Here is a 19126-nt window from a genome sequence, read left to right as displayed (position 1 = left end):
AAGATAGGAAGCAGTGAAACAGCTGTTTCTGTTGACCAGTTATGTTCACACAGAGTCTGTTTTGTTCACTTAGTATTAATTTGTCCTCAGAAAGAGACTGAGAGTTTAGTCACACTGACTGAAGACAGATGCAACTGTTTACAACCCAAAATCAAGCCCCCTGTGCATGCTGAAGTTTACTTTGACGTATATATATAAATACATATAGTATAGTATAGTTCTATATTTGTAAAATGGGTAATTGTTCAGAGTGAAGTAATTGTATTGTCTACTTTTATACATTTATACTAATGTTCTGCTTTTATTTCATTTATTTCAATCCAAATCCACTTTATGATCACAGTGAACATTGTATTGCATGAAATATAATTGTAGGATTCTGGGTGTTCCTTAGACCGGGGAAAGATCGACTGTAGAGACCGAGCTTGTGCTGTCCTGTCAAAACAAAGATCCATTACTGATCCATTTTCCTATCAGCCAGGTTCCCAATAAACCTGCTGTCAAACTTGAACTGCTCCGAGTGATTCCTTAGGCAGAAGACATCACACAGTGGTCACATATTGTCTTCATTCATTGTTTGGTCAATTTTCTCATTCTCACATGATAATATTTGAAGTTTTGACCCTTTATGAAGGGAGAAACATCAGAGATTCATTTCTTCAGTCAACATCACATGAACCCAAACTGAGACGTCCACCTTAAATACAGAACGACTCCTCCTCTAACTGAACAGACGACTGACAGCAGAGTTCAACTGATGGAGACTGAAAACAGACTTTATTATTTTATTACAAAAGGGGAATAAAGAGACATTTACAGTATTTTCAATAATTCAATATATGTATTTTATTAGAAACATTTCATATGTGTGATAAAACTTTGGTTTTATTGTTTCAAAACTTTATAATCTGGACTGAAATTTGACATAAAGTTTTTACGCCTGAACAAATAAATGTTAAGTTATTTATTGATTGATTTATTTGTGACCATTCTTAAATTTGGTTATTCATGGTCACACACACACACACACACACACACACATTGAGATCAGAAACTAAGCAATAATTAGTCATGAAGAGGTCAACAATAGAAACACAAAGCAAACTGTCAAACAAAACAAAAACAAAACATGAAAAATGAACAATGTGTTTTCTAAATGATGAGACAGCAGGAGGAGCAGGTGAAGCGTAGCAACTTAAATTATGTGATTTATAATTTAAACATGTTGACAACATTTGTATGTTCAAATCGTATTAGAAATAAAACGTCTTCAGAGCTCGTAGAATGGATTGAAAGCCCCCCTTTACTTAAAAACATTATTATGATTGTGAATAAACAATTTTAAAATATTTGTCAGTTCCACATTAATTGTTCTGTTTATCTCTGTGTCAGAATTCTGACAGTTGGTTCAGCTTCTAACAAGTTTGTCAGCCAATAGTATAACACAGTATAACAAGTCATTCATTTGAAAATGGACTCTGAACTAAACTCAGTCTACCAAAATTCCCCATTCTTCACACCTCGGTGCAAAATTCAGCTTTGAGCTACAATTGGTCAGGGTGACAGACCCCCCTCTGATCAGATAGTCAAAACTCCAGCGCCCTCCTTGTTCTCCCTCTTTTACTTTACACTGTCAAGAACTCCAAAATCCTTCAACCATCACTAGCTGTTATGGTGAAATTGGTTGTAGTCAAGTTAATCATTAATCAGAGTTATAAACAGTTTAGTACCTTTTTATGAGACTGAATTGGCTATCTTTTTCCTTCTTCAATGGTGGTGCCCCGAGGATATCAAGTGTAAATTGGATCATGTTATTTATCCTAAAGCTTCTTTTAATGTTGCATAAAAACGACTTACTCGTGCCTTGTGTAATGCATTACACAGTATAATGGTGCCCTGTGTGAGGAAATGTACTGTTAGCAATCATTCATCATTATTGCAAAGAGAGAAAGTTTTATTTCAGGGCCGTCTTTTCAGAGATGAAATACTTCTTTAACTGCTCTGTTCCATTGACTCACACACCTTCAGGGGTGATATCTTCATTGGGAGTTCATCCATAGGCCGAATGTATGGAAAAACCCTCTCAGTGAAAGCGTGTATGAAGGTGTGTAGGTGTGTGTTAGTAACAGGATCAGAAAACGACAGCTCTCCTCTGTTCCAGTCCAGATTCACTCTGATCCTCTGGAGCTTCTTCTGCACTGCGAGATCAGTGAGTAGGGCTGATGGTGACTCTGCTGAGTATCTACCGTAGTATAACATTATTCTCCATAATCCAGAGAGTGTGTCTACCTTCCTCTTTACAGACTCTACACACACACCCAGTGACCAGTATGTACTGTCTCCAACCTCGATGTCCCAGCTGTGAGTTCCTGAGTTAAAGCCCTCTGAACCCAGGACAACCCTGTAAACATCAAACCTCTCTGGATTATCAGGAAGCTTCTGTGCCTCTCCTCCTCTTACACTGCTCAGATCTTCAGACAGGGTGAGTTCTGGATGAGCAGTGTTTGGGTCCAGAACCACAGGAGTGTAGGAGACCATGTCCTTCATCTTGTTCCAGATGTTGAAGCTTAGGTTGCCCAGGTGTTTGGCCTGGTCTATCAGAGCTCCTGAGGGCAGCTGTGGATCCTCCAGCAGGGGGTGCTGCTGGACTCTTTCCACTGCAGCCTTGTAGTTGTGCAGGAATGAGACGTCTTCAGCTCTCAGCTCCTCCTCTGTGGCTCTGACTGTGTGTGAAAGAGCTGCTATCTCTCTGCTCAGAGCCTCCATCTTCTCCTTCATCATCTGACTCTTCTGCTCCTCTTCCTCCCTCAGTGCAGCCATCCTGGCCTCCTCTTCCTCTTCTAGAACCTGGTGAAGCTTTTTAAACTGATCCTTAATCTGCCTCTCTGTGTGTTGGGTCTGGACCTTCATGTGTTCTGCTGTTTGACCAAACTTTACTTTAATTTGTTCTACAACCTTTAACTTCTCCTTTAAAGGCTCCAGAGTTTCCTGAAGTTTCTTCTTGTGTTGTCGTGCAGCTTCATCGATGGGTCTGAATCTGTGGTTGGTGTGTTGTTCTGAGTCTCTGCAGACGACACACACCGGCTGCTGATGGTCCAGACAGAAGAGTTTGAGTTTCTCAGAGTGCAGACTGCAGAGATCCTCTGAAGCTCTCTGATCGCTCTCCTGTAAGAAGGTCTCACACAGGTTCTTTAAAGCAAAGTTAGTAGGCAGTTCTTCTTTTGAACATTTTCTCTTACAAACTGGACACTCTCTGATCTCCTTCTCTGCCCAGCAGCTCTGCAGACAGTCTTTACAGCAGCTGTGGCAACATGACAGAATGACAGGATCTTTAAAGATTTCAAGGCAGACCGGACAGCAGAGATCCTCCTCTAACCTGGAAGCCATTTTAGTCTCTGAGTGACGCTGTGAACACAGCAGACAGTACAGTCAGTCACAGCTCCACTTCCTCCTACACTTCACTGAAGTTTACTTTGAGTTCTGGTTCTGGTCGGACTCACCTTCAGTGTGTGGAGCGTCTGCAGTGTTGTAGTTTCCTCCTCCTCTCTCCTGCAGATGAACTCACTCAGAGGACGTTGTTAGTTCAGTCGGAAGGTGGATCTGATTGTCTGGCTGTGGTTCTGTACTAAAGTGACACACACACACATACACACCGACAAACTTTTTCCTTGTTTGATCCTGGTTTTTTCTCAGGTGAATCAGGTGAGGGCGGAGCTTTACCAGACCTCTGCTGAATGCTGTTGGTTCTCATGTGACTCAGGGGAGTGTTTCAGTCCAAAGTACTAATTTATTGCTGGAAATGTAATCTGATACACTTGTTGATGTTGTTGGAGGGGCTACAGTCCTATCAGAACCAGCACTGCCTGAACTGTAGTGTTCTCTATTATTTTATTACTTAAACTAAAGGTTCATCATTTTCTAAAACTTGTCAACGTTAATGCGTTGTCCAGCCTCAATCCAAAAACAAATTACGATCGTTTATTTAACATAACTAATTCTAAATTATACATCTGTATGAAAGGATTCAGATTGAGCCACACTGAGATATTTAGATCACAATATTTGTTGTACTAAAAGACAGGAAGCAGTGAAACAGGTGTTTCTGTTGACCACTTTTTTACTTTGTCTCGTTCAATTCATATTCATTTGTCCTCAGTAAGAGACTGAGAGTTTAGTCACACTGAGTGAAGACGGATGCAACTGTTTACAACCCAAGTGCCCAAAGTATTTTGTGTCCAGTGCTGAAGACTCTTAGTCTTGTTTTATAGTCACCCACTGATTCCAGTAGTCTGACAGCCCTTATAAACATCAATAAACATGTTAAAATCTATGTTACATACATGCAATATGACAGCCCTGACAGCTGACCTGATCCTGACTCAGAATCATGATGCTCATTAGCCACTCATCCGCCCACCGTTGTTTCATGCACACGCACACACACACACACACACACTCAGGTCAGAGATTGGACAGGAGCTAATGAGATGAGGGCTAATCCTCAGAGCTGAAGGAAGAGTTCAGTGATGGCCTTCTCTTTCACACACACGCACATGCACAGCGAGGAATCCTCATATACACATTGATGCCAACTTCACATGACATCGAGCCGAAGACACCCTTAAAACAGACAAGTGTGTGTTTGAGGACAGCTGGAAACAAGACGGGTGATTTTCTTAAGAAGTGAGCGAGGAAGAGGAGGGAGTGACGCCATTAAGCACCATCGGCTCTGTAAAAGCAGAGAGTCCAAAAAACAACACAAGGTGCATTTTTAAAGGTAAGATTCTATTTATTGGAATGTATTTTCATTCATTATTGTGACTTCACCAGGTGTTTGTTCCCCCAGTGCAGACAATTTATAAGTTAGTTTAGGTGTCAGCAGGTCAGAAACAGTGCAAGGTCAGTTTGGGACAATGATGAATGAACAGTTTTATTTTAGATTTAAAATAAATGAATGTGTTTGTGCTGCTGAATCAGTCAGAGCAGCATTGACTTTCAATAAGTGAGGCAATAAAGAATGAACATAATGTGCTTTTAAACGCAGGAATAAATATACACAACATAAAAGATATAAAAACATGTGCACTGACTCTCTGGGACGACAGGAACAGAACTTGTTATACAGAACTTGTTACTTCCTCTATTCTCTCTTTTTCTTTGTCTCTTATGCTCCTTTGTCTCCTGACAATTAAAGGCCAAATGCTCTCCTAAACTGTCTCCATCAATCTGCATTTTAATAATCTGGATTGTGTAATCCCATTAGGGCTAATCTGGGAGTGCCTGTGAATGTGTGGGCGTGTGTGCGCAAACTGGGATAAGGGTGTGTTTCAGAGTCAGACAGAAATAATGAAATGAAAACAAATAGCTCAACAATTTGGGAAATACAATGGTTTCCTGTAAGGGGGTCAGACAAGAGTAAAGTAAATGTGAAGCTTGAGACAGCAGCCGTTAAATTTAGTCAGGCATGAAGGCTGGAAACGGGAGTAACAGCTTGCTTGGCTTTGTTCTAAGGCAACAAAATCCGCCGGAAAGCATTTCATTAGGTAATCCGCTCTAAAGGAAAAGGTTAAAACTATAATTTGTAGAATTACAGGGGGGTTTGTATGTGTGAGGAGTATTTCTCGGTAGGGAGCAGTGATGGCAAAGACACCGAGCAAGCTGTTCCCCCCTTTTCCTACTGCTAATGCTAAGCCAAGCTAACAGGCTTCTGAATGTAGCTTCATATCAAACCTGGCAACATGAGAATGGTGTCGAGGGATACCATGTATGAAGTTAGTGAAGTTAGTGCAGGGTACGTATGAAATGCACTGTTCCCTCTGCACCCATTTGCCTGTTGGTAACTTGTTTGGTATGTGACGTAATCGGTCAACCGGATGAAGGTTCAGTAGCAAGTAGCTGAAACAGTGCGTCTCGCCACCTACCGTGGTGGAGTCGGACACATTTCTGTCAATAAATCTGTTCTTCCCTGGTGCTTGTGCACTGCGACAATCAAGCTATGACTGTAGCTCTACTTAGGTGTGCATGGAAACGTACTGACTGAGGATACTGTATGTCAGTGTTTGTTTCTGCTGCCCACAAGTGGTCAGAAAAATCGGCCAGTGAAAGTTTAATGATAAAGAGCAATTAAACAAACAAAGATGTTTCTTCCTTCACAGGTTGGTGCTGTTGCCATGGCGAGGGCTGGGCGCCCTGCCTCCGAGAGCTACATGCCAGTCTGTTATTCAGGCAGTCAGTCGCTCTCGTTCTCCAGTGATGCTGGGACTGCAGGAACGGAGGATGAGGATGATCGCGCACCCATTTTCTCCCTCTCTAAGAGCTCCATGGATGTGGTCATGGCGACAGGGCTGCCGCACAAGCGGGACCCTGCCTGGAACATATCAGACCTGAAACGCAGCTCCAGCACCAACACACCCTCTGAGCAGACCTCGTTGGCACACAAGCCGCTGCACCCTCACATGTGGCAGCACCTCAAGCCGACCAACAGCCACCAGTTGTCTCTTTCGGCCCAAAACATAGAGGCGCACAATCCTCCTGCTGCTGTCAGCGAGCGCATTATCAACATGCAGCGCTGGAGCCAGTGTAGCGGTAGCACACACAGCCGCAGCAGCACTCCGGACACCATTGTATGGAAGGGTGGGACCTCACGCCCCTCGAGCCTAACCCAGGATACCCCGTATTCTCCTGCACCAGAGTCTCCAGTGCCCACACCAACCACAATTTCTCCCAACATCTCCCCCCTACAGACACCGACTTTACCACCGGAGGATCTTTTAACAACATCTTCTTCATTCTTAATCCTGAACACACATCAGAGGAATGACTTACTGGTGTCCTCCTCGCCCCTACCATCCCCAATGCTGCCTCCCCTGCAGCCTCACACTTTCTCACCCTTGCCGTCTAACTCCCCCAATCTCAATCAGCGCACCAGCACGGACGACGAAGGCTTCCTGGAGAATAACTTGCTTGCTTTTACATTCCCTTCCCCAATCCCGTCGTCTGTCAGCCTAGCAGAAGGAGGTGCATCACCAGATCCTGGAAGCCTTGTTGATGACGTGATTGAAAAACTGCACAGTCCTGGAAGCATGCAGTTATCCGAGAGTGGAGAAGTCAGAAGTCCAGCGAAAACGTCAAGCTTTCTGACACTGAATTCTCCAGCAAAGAGGCAAGAATCAGGAGCATCGGTTTGCTATCTTGAGCTGCCATGGCAGCCGAAGCAAAGCTGTGCGACAGGCCGAAGTTGGAAGTCACCACTTGTTTCGTCTCTGAGCGACTCTCAGTTGGGTGACTGCTGCAAGTGCAACTTAAACACCAGAGGGGGCATCAACAAGGTTGAAATGTTAAGGGAGGAAGGGACAATGACTTCACAGCTGGAGCTTGTCGACGCAGCGGTGCAGACGATCACTCCTGTTGGTTCCTTGTGGGGCCTCAGGATGAACGCGTCCAACTCCAACATGGGCTCCCACTCCATCTTAGGCTCGCCGCCTGGATCAAGACTTAACCTGAAGTCCTCAGTTGGCTCCCACTCCAACTTGGTGTCGCCATCCTCCAGCATGTTCCCAGTGAGCAGTGGAGAAGAGGAGGAGAGGTGTGGAGAGACGTGGAACTCCCCACAAGAGCCAGACAGTAGGAGGTCATGTCTGAAGAGCCAGGGGGAGGATAGGGACGAGCTTGGGAGGAGGAGCAGCATGAAACAGGTGCAGTGGGACGAGGACGGGATGACGTGGGACATTCACGGAGCATCTTTGGACCCGGAAGTTCTCAGCACCGCCATACTGAAGCATCTGGAGGACCAGAACAGTCCCCAACCAGTGAGACGTACCTCAAAGAAGAAGAAGGCACCAAAGCCTCCTGTCATATCAAACGTGGTGAAGGCCATGACCCCAGAGCTTAATCCACCTGCCATGATCATTACAGCGACATGTGTAGCGGAGGCTGAGAGTAAGGAGACACCAGACGAGGAAGGGGAGAAGGAGGAGGAAGGCAAAAAGGAGGAAATAGTAGAAGCTGCTGGTAGAATAAGCCGAGCAGAGGCAGACACCGCAAAAGAAGAGGACGAGGTGTATGGAGAGGAAGCCACCAGCAGTCCAAAGCCACCCTCACGAGAGAGTGCACATGGCCGCAAGAGGAGCGTGATCAGGTCGTTTAGGAGGCCGGGGTGGTGTGGAGCCTCCAGGAAGGCAAATGACTGATACTGAAGACTAATCTAATGGCTTTGAGTCCAACGTTTGCACAAAGACACGACCGACAAACTCTGAATGAAGCTCGGAGAGAGATTGGGAGCAGTTCTCACTTTCATATAGGGAACTCAAGTCTTTGCCTTTTGTAGCTCCAGAGGTGATGAATTCTCTGCAGTGATGTCACTCAGTGGCGAAGCTGCATTGTGGGAAATGTAGGCAGTGGACTTTGGAATTAAAAAGAGCTGATAACTCTCATTCTGCTGTATCAATTTGTTTTCAAATATAATGAGTCCAACAGTGTTATAGATGCTTTTCAAAACATTGCACCTAGATTACCCACAATGCACTTGAAGCACAATTGATCAGATTACATGCAGCTTTCTCTGGAGCCACAAAAAGCCTTTATACTACTTCTTTGTTCCATATACTGTCTGCAGTATTACTCCTCAAGACCTGCGACACACTTTGCGACACGAGCACCCTAAGGCTTTATCTCCCTGGATTTTGCCTCTCAGGCTACATTTAGCTGCCCTTACTTGTTGGTTGTGGTTGTTAGGACTTTCTGTAACGTCTCTGTGCCCCCCTCCCCACCACTTCTGAAAAAACATATTTGCTGTTTAGTGATTGGTAGAAGCATTTTCTAGTGACGTCTTCATGAAAGTTACCGCCGATTTAGTAAGACAACAGCCTGAATGTAACGCATTCATTCATGTAGATGTGCAGCAAAACTGCAAAATGTTGCCTTTGTGTCTCTGCTGCTCTAAAAATGTTTGTTTTGTTTCTAAATTAAAAGGAATTCAGAGTATGAGAAGTATTTTTTTGGCCAGTTGTTAAGTATTTTTATTCTATGCTATTTTGTATTAGAGCGAAGTCATGAAGGAAGATATTCTTTAAAAATCGATATGGATACTGTAAACTTACAATATACTCCATATTTATAATATATTTGAACGATTGGATTCAGACGATGATTCATGCACATTTGTTTTAAACTAACATTCTCACAATTTGCTCTACAGCAGTTAAATGTCGCTCCACCTCAGCAAGCTGAAGTTGTAAAAAATTAGTGCATCAGTAATATAAAAAACATGATATTCCTAATAACATTTCTGCAAAATGTGTGAGAAAACATAGTCTTCTCCTGCTAGCATCTCCTTCTCATTACAGCTGAAATACAATGTGATTGTTATGGTTGCACATGTCAGGATGTACTCAAATATTTACTCAGGTAATTACAACTCGGCTCAAACATGTTGTTTAAGAATAAACACTGATTTAAACACACGGCTGGGACATGAAACCTTCCCTCCCTCTCCTTTCCCACACTCACTCCACTCGTCCTCTGTGGAAAACAAAACAGAAAGTCGAGTTGTGTGTAAACTTGGTGAACCACCGTCGGGAGGTTTGACCATTCAGGCGCTGCCATTCAGATGAGCGGGCACATTCTCTCTCATTCACCACAGAAAAAAGCTCCACTCACTAGTGGCTTCCACTGCAGGTATTGTTGTCATATTTTCACAGATGTGTGTAGAGCAGGCGAGAGTCTCTTTCCATTTAATTAGTCTTATTTTCTGGTCTTAAAGGGTCTAAATGCCAAAATCATATAAAGATGTGTTTTTCAACTGACTTCTTGTGACATCCAGCAGATAGTTCGAGTTCATTTGTTCTGGCTCGCTTGGCTTTGAGGTGTCTGTCTGTGAGCTTTCTGCCTCGACAGCAACAGTTTTGATTGGGACTGTTTTTTATGTAGAGTATATTTCCACTGACAACTGTAAATGTGTTAGACTAAATATTAGAAAGAATGATATATATGTTGTTTCTTCTGTATCAACCAACAACAGCCAGAAAGATTTTGATTTTTGAGGCTGTTTCTGATTTAAACAATGTGATTACAAGAACAAATTTGGATAAACATTGCATGACAATACTTTTGAAAGCGATCCCTTCAATTAGTTAGTTTTTCAAATTGTGATCCAAGCATGTAAAGTAGTAGTTTTAAGAGGCCATAGCCTACTTATACCTCTTTTCCATTGGTCAAAAGTCCCACTTAAACCTGCTAAGATCAGACTTTTTGTGTGCGATGGGAATGTGTCAGCTCTGCATTTACACCCGGGTCACTGTAAATAATTTAATCGTGTGGCTCTTCTGGACTTTCCAAATGTAATTGGACCAAATGGCTCAAACGAGTCATTTCACTCAAAAGAATATAGCCACCGTTGTACAGATGTTTCTTTCACAATGGGTCTGTTGTTGTTTCTCTTCTGTTACAACTGTTTCCAGCGCATTCGTGACGTGAAATGTAACTCTTTAGCTGTGCTTAAAAAAACTTGTGCAGACCCGATAATTTGGTGGAAAAGCGGTACTAGGTTTTAGCTAATTAGTATATGCAAACACTCACAGTACCAATGTGAACATGTTGATGTTTAGCAGGCATAATGTCAAAAATGTCAACCATCTTTGTCTAGCATGTTAGCATGCTAACATTTATCAACTAGCACTAAACACAAAGTACAGTTGAGACGAGGTATGTCAGCTGGTTGTGTTGCTTACGAATGTGACAGTGAATATGTTAAGTAGCTAACGAGACATGATCGTAAAAAAAGCAATTGGTTTGACTCAGTTTTATAAGTGTCGTAGGCTACATTAGTATCGAAGCACAGGGACATTTGGGTCGAGGCAGAATGTTGAGTGGGCCGTACACAAAGCTCGGGGGTTTGATTCCCACGTGGAGACAAGCTCTTTTCATATCCTGCTATTGTAACAGGAAACAGAATTACATATGACTCTCTGTGAGTGGAACCAATCACACAGCGATCTGTTGCATACTGATGAGGTCGACTTGACGTGTTGTGATCACAATAATGCTCGCTGAGGCTGATGAAAACCTTTCAGTTTTGCAGTTTCCGTTTGTTTGTTGGTTTGTGAGCAGGATAACACAAAAACTACTGAACGGATGTCCATGAAACAAAGGATGGGTCACGGCCCCAAATAGACCCCATTAACATTTAGTGTTGGATCCAGATAAAGGGACGGATCCAGGAACTGTTTTTACTTTCTTTTACATTGTGAGATATAGAAATCAGTCTTGTTTGGGTTGCTGGGTTGCGAGTATAATTTGATCCGGATCCAAATATAAATCCAGAAGCAACGATTTAAATGTTATCTTTCATATTCGATTACACCTGATTAAATTAAGGAGACTGAGGTATGCATTCTAGATTTGACCTGTGATATCAAATGATTACAACTCCTCTGCGGCAGGAAATGAATGTACAACAACATTTCTACTGAGTCATGTTGACACAGTATGAACTATAGTCGAGATTTGGGATATCAGAGATTGAGGTCGTGCTGAGGTCACTGTGTCACTGCTCTGAGTCACGTGACACGATGTTTGTTTGTGTACAGTGTTGTGTTTCCTTTGTCTTGCATGCATGTTGGTGTACTGCGGCCGTACTATACTGTATGCATGTGAAAGTGCTGATGGGACCCCCTGAAATCCTCTTTTTTCTCAGCGGCAGTAGAACATCACAGCTACAGGAGAACAATCCAGGGCTTTGTTGTAACACGGCTCATTGTCCCCGGAGGTGTTTGCTGGTGTGTGTGTGTGCTGTATGTGTACCTGTGCATGTACATCTGTGTGTGCTCGCTGCCTGGTATAAATAGCGTGGGATGTGTGCCGGCCGGTGATTCTGTGTGAAGACGATGGCTGTGCCTGGACCTCCTCTGCTTCTGCTTCTTCCTCTGCTGCTGCCGCTGCTGTTGAGCAAGGCGTCTCTGCCCGCAGCTGCATACACACTGACCCCCGGACGACAGCCACAGCACAAGCTGCTCCACCTGGGTGAGGGCGGGAACACACCTGGAGACAGCTACAAACGAACTTCAACAAATTTTTTAGATTTTCTCAGCTTGTTGTTACTTTTTCTAAGTGATTTTTGTGCTTCCTGTCCTCAGACTGGCCCAAAGACTGCGGCATGGCTCACTTCAAGCCCAACATGGCCGAGAGGATTGTGTCTGGGAACGAGGCCAGACCTCACTCCTGGCCCTGGCAGGTCTCTCTGCAGGTAAATCTGTCCTTGTGGATCACTATTTTAGGGAGCAGGGAGCTCATAAACTGGGGAAAGTGTTAGCAGCTGCACAAGAGGCTCGAGTCCATTCTAAAGGCTGCATGTTTGACCTCAGTGATGAATGTAACTGAGTAGATTTACTCAAGTACTGAACCTAAGAACAATTTGAAGTACTTGTACATTTTTAACTCCACTGTATTTACTGATTACTTTAGTTCCTACTTATTTTTACTGCATCAGAGACAGAGTTTTAAGATGATTATCATTCCTTTTTATCTGCAATTAGATGAAAAAACAGTGGTTCAATAATCTGAATTATGGTGAATAACGGATCAGTTAATTGATCAGGCTGATTATCAGTCGACTTGTTTGTCTATATATGAAAATGGATGTTTAAGTTACTTTTATGTGTAGTTTTTATACTTAAGTACTTTTAACATCAGACACTTGAACGAGACGAGTTGATGTGATTTCAATTAAGTGGATTAAATGTCAGAATATAAGTGAAAAAAAATAGAAAAATTGATCGACTAATCAGTTTAGCATTTCCCCGCTTAAATAACTAAAATTCAAGAATTAACCAGGTGAATAACTTTCTCTAAAAAGAACACATGGCAGGATGGATGAGAGACGCTGCGTCATGAACGCAGGTAGTGGAAAACTGCAGCTCTTTGGATCCAGGTGGCAGAAAACAGATTAGACTTGTACTTTGTTTAGTGATCAATACGTTAAAACCACAAAATACTGAAGGCACAAGGCTTTTTAATCTTTGCAGAGCCGTTTGCGTTGGTATTTTTGGTCTTCCCTCTGTTTTCTGGCTTCAGGTAAATAAATTATATAGTTATTGATGTATTTATATATTAACTTTTGGCCCTTGAGAGCTCTGTGCTTGGTGAACTGCTCTTTCTCACGTACGTAATCTTTCCTTGAGAGCTACAAGGAATACTAAAATGTTCATCTTTGAGTTGGCCTCTAACAAAATGTCACATCACTGAGGAGTCTGTCTGCTCGATGTCGTAGGTTCGACCCAGAGGAAGTAAACATTACATTCACGTCTGTGGAGGAACGCTCATCCACAAGACCTGGATCCTAACTGCAGCTCATTGTTTCCAAAAGTAAGAAACTCATCACAGAAATATCAATAATAACACAGTGAGAACAACAGAGGCATGACTCTAACTCTTCTCTCAGGGGTAAAGCAGAGGATGCTGGGAGCTGGAGGATCGTCCTGGGGAAGCACCAGCTGAAGCGCTCAGAGACCGCAGAGAGGATATTCCCGGTGAAGAGGATCTACAGACACGAGAACTTCCGATACCCGGCTCACAGTGAGCTGGACTACGACATCGCCCTGGTGAAGGCTGCCACAGACATCAACCCGTCGAACTTCATCCGCTACGCCTGCCTGCCGCGCAAGCAGACCAGCCTCAACCCGGGACACTACTGCTGGGTCACAGGCTGGGGAGACACCCGGGGTGAGTGGAGGGAAGAGAGGGGGAGTAAAGAGTCTGGAGGAGGCCGGGAGGGATATTGATCCGATACGAAACAGGATAGTTTGTTGTAAAACGCAACCCAGACAAAAAATATTTATTTTGTGACTTAAAATGCAGTTTAAATGATTTAACTGCATGAACACTTTTCAGGCGGGAAGGAGAACGTCTCTCTGGCAGAAGCCCTGAATCAAGCACGCCTGCCCATCATCGACTTCAAGACCTGCCGGCAGAAGAAATTCTGGGGCGAACGCGTCCGAGACTCCATGATCTGCGCCGGGTTCAGGGACAAAGAGGACCCGCCTGCTGCGTGCCAGGTCAGATAAACAGCCGAAACAATATTATCATGTGTAAATGTTTTATTTTTTTCACTCTGTGACCTCAACATGGGCAGCCCAGTTCTAAAGTCTAGTTTAACTGGTTATGAAACAGTCTTAAGTAAATACTGATGCCTCTAAATTAGCTGCAAATGAGAGAATATTAGCCTTTTCTGTATAATTACAAGGAAAGAACCTGGTGGCATTACCATTTTCGTCCACAGGGGCCGCCAGAATCAACATAAATGAACCCTCTGAGCAGCTTTAATTGAATGTTTTCACACCTCGTTTATAAAAACCTTGTCGTCTCTTCTTCAGGGCGACTCCGGTGGTCCTCTGCTGTGCCAGCTGGGACGCGACCGCTGGGAGGTGCACGGCGTGGTGAGCTTCGGCCCAATCGGCTGCACCGTGGAGAACAAGCCAAGCGTTTTCACCCGCACAGCCGCCTACATCCCCTGGATCGAGGCTACACGCATCAGGGACTTCTTCCTGCACTAGGCGTTACCAACCGACTGACAGCAAACATAAGCTCTGCTCTGTTTCGTGTCTGATGTCCACAGAATGTTTTTCTAAAAAGCCACCGGGAACTGAAACCACTTCAAGATGTAAATACACGTTCTGAATGTGCAACAATTGTCTTCTAGCAGTCGACGCTACGCACTACTCTGGTTTGGAGCGCTGCAAGTAAACACTACTCATGACCTTTTACACCAAGACCACATTTGTGCAATAAAATCTGTTAAAAGCAAAAAACATTGTCGACATTTCCCATTTTTTTTATTATAGTTTTTAACACAGCAGGTTTATGGAAACACATAAACAGCTTTACAGTGACGTCAGAGAGCACTGCGTCAATAAATACAAGAGTAGAACTGACCGTAAGGCTTCGCTCTGTGTTTGTAGACAGTAAATCTCTTTGCTCTTCACCAACTGAAGAGTCTTTCAGTCCAAAACCAGAACATGAATCACTGCCATTCATCCAGTGAACCACATACACAATCTTACAAATTGGCGCTTTTAACCCACATTTCATGGGTTCATTGATTTTAAAACTAGCATCAAAGAAGACTAATAAGTCTCCCATAAACAAAGATACGACAGACAACACTCCTCTGTTCAACATCCCCTCAGGGTCTATTCAGATCGGTGACAGGATGCATGAAGAGACGGGTGTTATAGGACGGTCTACATCTGGATCGCCAGTGGAATCGAGTCTGCATTTTCACATCTTCTCTTTCCCAGAATGCTCCTGGAAAGTATAAATGGCGATGAGGGGGAACCAGCGATCTGGGATCAGCTCACACGTCCCTGAAGAGCACACTGCATTTGACCAGAGTCCTCTTAGCGCTGTGGTTAAAGGCTGTGTCCTCTGAGAGATATTTGGCCCTAATATGGAAGCAGATGTGTGGGGGGGGAGTTAGTACAGCCTGGACGACGATGAGGAGGAGCCGGTGATGTGGTCCCAGTTGTTGTAGAGAGCGTAGGCACCAGATAAGGCCAAACCAGCCAGACCTCCTCGGGCGACACCCTTTACGCCACCTGCAAACACACAGATGTAGCAGAATGAGTGATGGAGCCGAATATGAGCATCAAATAACCAATCATCCTGACCATCTGTCAGACAGCTTGTTACTTTAATTTAGACAGATGAACCGAAATAATGCTTTTTTTTTTTTTACATCTAATTTCTTTCTATAGAGAATCTCAATATTATTTTTTGTTCTATCCTCTGCATTAGACCATTTATCTGGGCCGACATTCAGCATTTTTCTGTCTTTCGGTTCAGTCATTTTTTTGTCAGATTGCCTATTAAAATAAACTAATTTAAGAATATGCAAATTTGTCCCTAATGCAACATCCACTCACACAATATATCCTCCACGACACTATCTGATGAGTAACATGTTTAAAATTATAGCCTACAAACACTAAATATCAGAATTTGCAATGACATGCATCAAATAAAGTAGTGGAGAGTATAAAGTAGCAGAAAAAGAAATTACTCAAGAACTTGTGAAACCACAATATTTTAACAAAAAAAGAAAATGAAGGTTAAAGTCTTGTTACCTTCATCTCATCAAAACACACCTGTAAGTACTCTATTACAGTCGATAACACCTGGGGGTACACGGTGCAGTAATGACAGGTGTAACAGAAAAGACACCTACTTCCTGACTTGAAGAGCATCCCGGTTAGCGTCCCAGCAGCCACTGTGTTGATGTCGTCTTCTGCTCCTCTTGCCTTCTCTATCGCCACGCCGAAGACGCTATACAACAAGGCTGCAACGGAAGAGGAGCCGCACTTAGTTTTGTTTTATCAGAGGCAGCAAAATAATATTTTACAACACATCCGTCTTACACAGTCAGAGTCATTCAGAAGAGGGAGACTTGAAAACTGACGTAGGAACAACCACAAACACAAATGTACATGTTGTATATGCATTTCTTACATTTCTGTCCCTGAGATTAGCGAATATGCTCGATGCATTGTAATTTACATTAACATTATAACAGTCTTACCAACAGAGCCCAGAGAGTTTGCCCATGAAGCCCCCTGTCGGGTCACCATGTTGATGATCCTGCAGAGAGAGAAAGCAAACATTTAGAGGACAGGTCAACTAATCCATGTGTGATATTAGCGCTACTAATACTGGTAAACTCAGATCTGGCCTCATACTCACTGTACATTACGAGGTTTGGACCACGCCATGTCTCTGGTCTCCTTCAGACCCATCCTGAGACCGTTAACAGCTCCGAGTGCTGCTCCTGTCATCAAAACAAAGAGGCAGAAACACTGAGTGACACAATCAGCAGAGACAAATAACAATGGACACTAAACATAGTCTGATATTCAAATTCCAATTACACTAGCTATGATATCCCACCCAAACGTGATTGTTGAACACATCACTCAAACAATGAGCCTAAATCCACAATTTCAACAGCCATCACTCTTCTGATGCCTTGGTCAGACTAAACAGCTTGTAAAGTCCGATCGCTGTGCTGTTCACACTACAAACTCTCACGAGATGTGACACAGAATTCGATCTAAACAGTTGTTGGAGTGTTGATTTGCGTCGGGAAAGAAGAAGATGATAATAATATGAGTGACAGGACAAATCTGGATGCATGGGTAGCAAGGATTGGAGAGACAGAGGAGAGAGGTAGATAAGTGAGGGGTGTCTGCTCTCACTGGCTTTAGCTCATCCTGATGTCCGACACGTCAGAGATTCAACCACACATTCAGCCTGCTAGATGTCCAGAGGCTTCGGTTATATAAAATCTCCCCTTTACAAAACAGCCATAGACCTAAATATAGGAAGCTGAGTGATCTGTCTGGGCTGTCTACAAACTTATGGCCACTCTATGCTTTAAGTACGAACAAAAAAACCTCTCCTCTTGAACAGTAATCTGATTGGCAGTCAGATGTTTCAGGTGTTGATCATCTCTTACCTGTAATGCAGGATCCTCCGATGGTGAAGAAAGCCAGCTCAAACCTCCCTCTTGTTTTATTGGCACCTGTCGGTAGGATGAACTCATCTGTGTCCTGAAATACAACATCAGCAGCTGTTAGTCAGAGATATACACAAACACATCATTCCACCACACAGAATACAGATAAAACTCCACGTTTAGCTTTAGCTGTAGCTTACCTGCACCAGGTAACGAGGGTCGACATTGAGGTAAGGGGACAGAGGACTCATTCCAGTCACTGAAATGACATTACAACATATACGTTAGCTAATTCTTCATATTAATACACATGTAAACACCAATTACAGAAATGTGAAGGCTATGAAGGTAGTTAGCTGTTAGAGGTAGCTGTTAAGCTAACCAAAGTATTTTGACAGCAGCTAACTTAGCTAGCGTTCTGGTAATGTTACATCAGGCTTACAGGGAACACCGGCAAGCTCCGTGTTGGAGTATTCAGGGGCACCACCTCCGAAGAGACCCCCGAGACCGCCCTTGCCTGCTCCCGAGCCTTGCGAGTTGCTGTCCATGGCTGTGAAAGATCTGAGGGTCACCTGGCGAGGACTGGAGCCAGGGGGTGGGGAGCTGCTGGAGATGCTAGCCGAGCGACCGGGCTAACGTTAGCAGGCGAAGCTATGTCGCGAAACTCAAAGTCCAAGACGGATTTATCAGTGACGAGCTGCAGGATTCACCGGCAGCAACAGTCGCGGTCCCGTTGAAGCGTTGGTTAAATCTTTCGTGATGTTTCCGAGTGAAAACACCGGCTCTTCGTTTCAGACTACCGAGCTCGAGTTGTCGTCATGCCCCTGACCTCCAGCAACACGCTCTGCCGTAAAGCGACGACCGACGCAAAGATGTCGTTACGTCACGAAAAAACAAACCGCGAAATGTGGGGAAAAACTGACAATGTTGTTATAAAAATATTTTTTATTCCATGATTTCAAGACTATGAATCATTTAAAAGCGATACGTTCAGCGATAAAACCGTTTTCATGACGTTTGCGAGTCCCACGATTTTACGACACGTCCACAGGTCTGGGATCAGTTTACTTCATCCGAGGACTCAAGATGTGAAGCCGGCAGGACGTCACAGGACTGACCGCAGAACAGCAGGAGAGATATACAAGGTCAAAACTGTAAATATTGTGTTTTTAGGCCTGATTTGATCATATTGGTGATATATTTTACCAAAAACTGATCAATAAGGGTTGAAGTAAAAGAAACAACAAGCTATCACCAGTTATATTTGGTAATATTTTATAATATCTGTCATATCATTAAAATAAACAATTACATATGATTAAAAAATGCAAGTATGGTTGATTAAACTTCAGTTAACAAGCATTTAAATGCTTTATAAACTATTTATTAGCAACTGAACGTCCATATAATTTTATTTTCACTTCTCATTAAACATATAAATGGTCCTTTAATTAAAAATACGTTATTGATCAATTACCAGAATCAGAATTCCTTTATTGTCACAGCACACAAGTAATTAAGTTAACAGTCCTCCTGACAGTGCATTCACACAACAAATCAAAGTGACGACAAATTAAGACTTGTATACAAATAAAGAAGTAGGGTTAGAGTTCATTACATGTACAA

General features: G+C 43.2%; 4 protein-coding genes across 4 annotated transcripts; 2 read left to right on the top strand and 2 right to left on the bottom strand.

Moving 5' to 3' along the window:
* Positions 1-1511: 1511 nt before the first annotated feature.
* Positions 1512-3581, bottom strand: LOC115571784 (nuclear factor 7, brain-like). Its single transcript, XM_030401375.1, has one exon. The coding sequence runs from the start codon at positions 3385-3387 to the stop codon at positions 1993-1995; it is 1395 nt and encodes a 464-aa protein (XP_030257235.1). The 5' UTR covers positions 3388-3581; the 3' UTR covers positions 1512-1992.
* A 959-nt stretch (positions 3582-4540) lies between these two features.
* Positions 4541-9457, top strand: LOC115571783 (flocculation protein FLO11). The gene is made up of 2 exons (XM_030401374.1): positions 4541-4777; positions 6156-9457. The coding sequence occupies exon 2, from the start codon at positions 6171-6173 to the stop codon at positions 8187-8189; it is 2019 nt and encodes a 672-aa protein (XP_030257234.1). The 5' UTR covers positions 4541-4777; positions 6156-6170; the 3' UTR covers positions 8190-9457.
* A 108-nt stretch (positions 9458-9565) lies between these two features.
* On the top strand, positions 9566-14763 carry LOC115571786 (elastase-1). Its single transcript, XM_030401382.1, has 7 exons — positions 9566-9675; positions 11693-12018; positions 12132-12241; positions 13265-13359; positions 13436-13716; positions 13885-14048; positions 14367-14763. The coding sequence occupies exons 2-7, from the start codon at positions 11883-11885 to the stop codon at positions 14544-14546; spliced, it is 966 nt and encodes a 321-aa protein (XP_030257242.1). The 5' UTR covers positions 9566-9675; positions 11693-11882; the 3' UTR covers positions 14547-14763.
* Positions 14764-14803: 40 nt separating this feature from the next.
* On the bottom strand, positions 14804-18371 carry timm23a (translocase of inner mitochondrial membrane 23 homolog a (yeast)). Its single transcript, XM_030401383.1, has 7 exons — positions 17943-18371; positions 17701-17759; positions 17501-17594; positions 16729-16813; positions 16568-16626; positions 16217-16327; positions 14804-15587 (listed from the first exon to the last, which is right to left on the bottom strand). The coding sequence occupies exons 1-7, from the start codon at positions 18046-18048 to the stop codon at positions 15466-15468; spliced, it is 636 nt and encodes a 211-aa protein (XP_030257243.1). The 5' UTR covers positions 18049-18371; the 3' UTR covers positions 14804-15465.
* Positions 18372-19126: the final 755 nt, after the last annotated feature.

The sequence above is a fragment of the Sparus aurata genome, chromosome 20, assembly GCF_900880675.1.
Source record: "Sparus aurata chromosome 20, fSpaAur1.1, whole genome shotgun sequence".
In the NCBI taxonomy this organism is placed as follows: Eukaryota; Metazoa; Chordata; class Actinopteri; order Spariformes; family Sparidae; genus Sparus; species Sparus aurata.
This window is presented reverse-complemented; position numbering and strand designations above follow the sequence as displayed.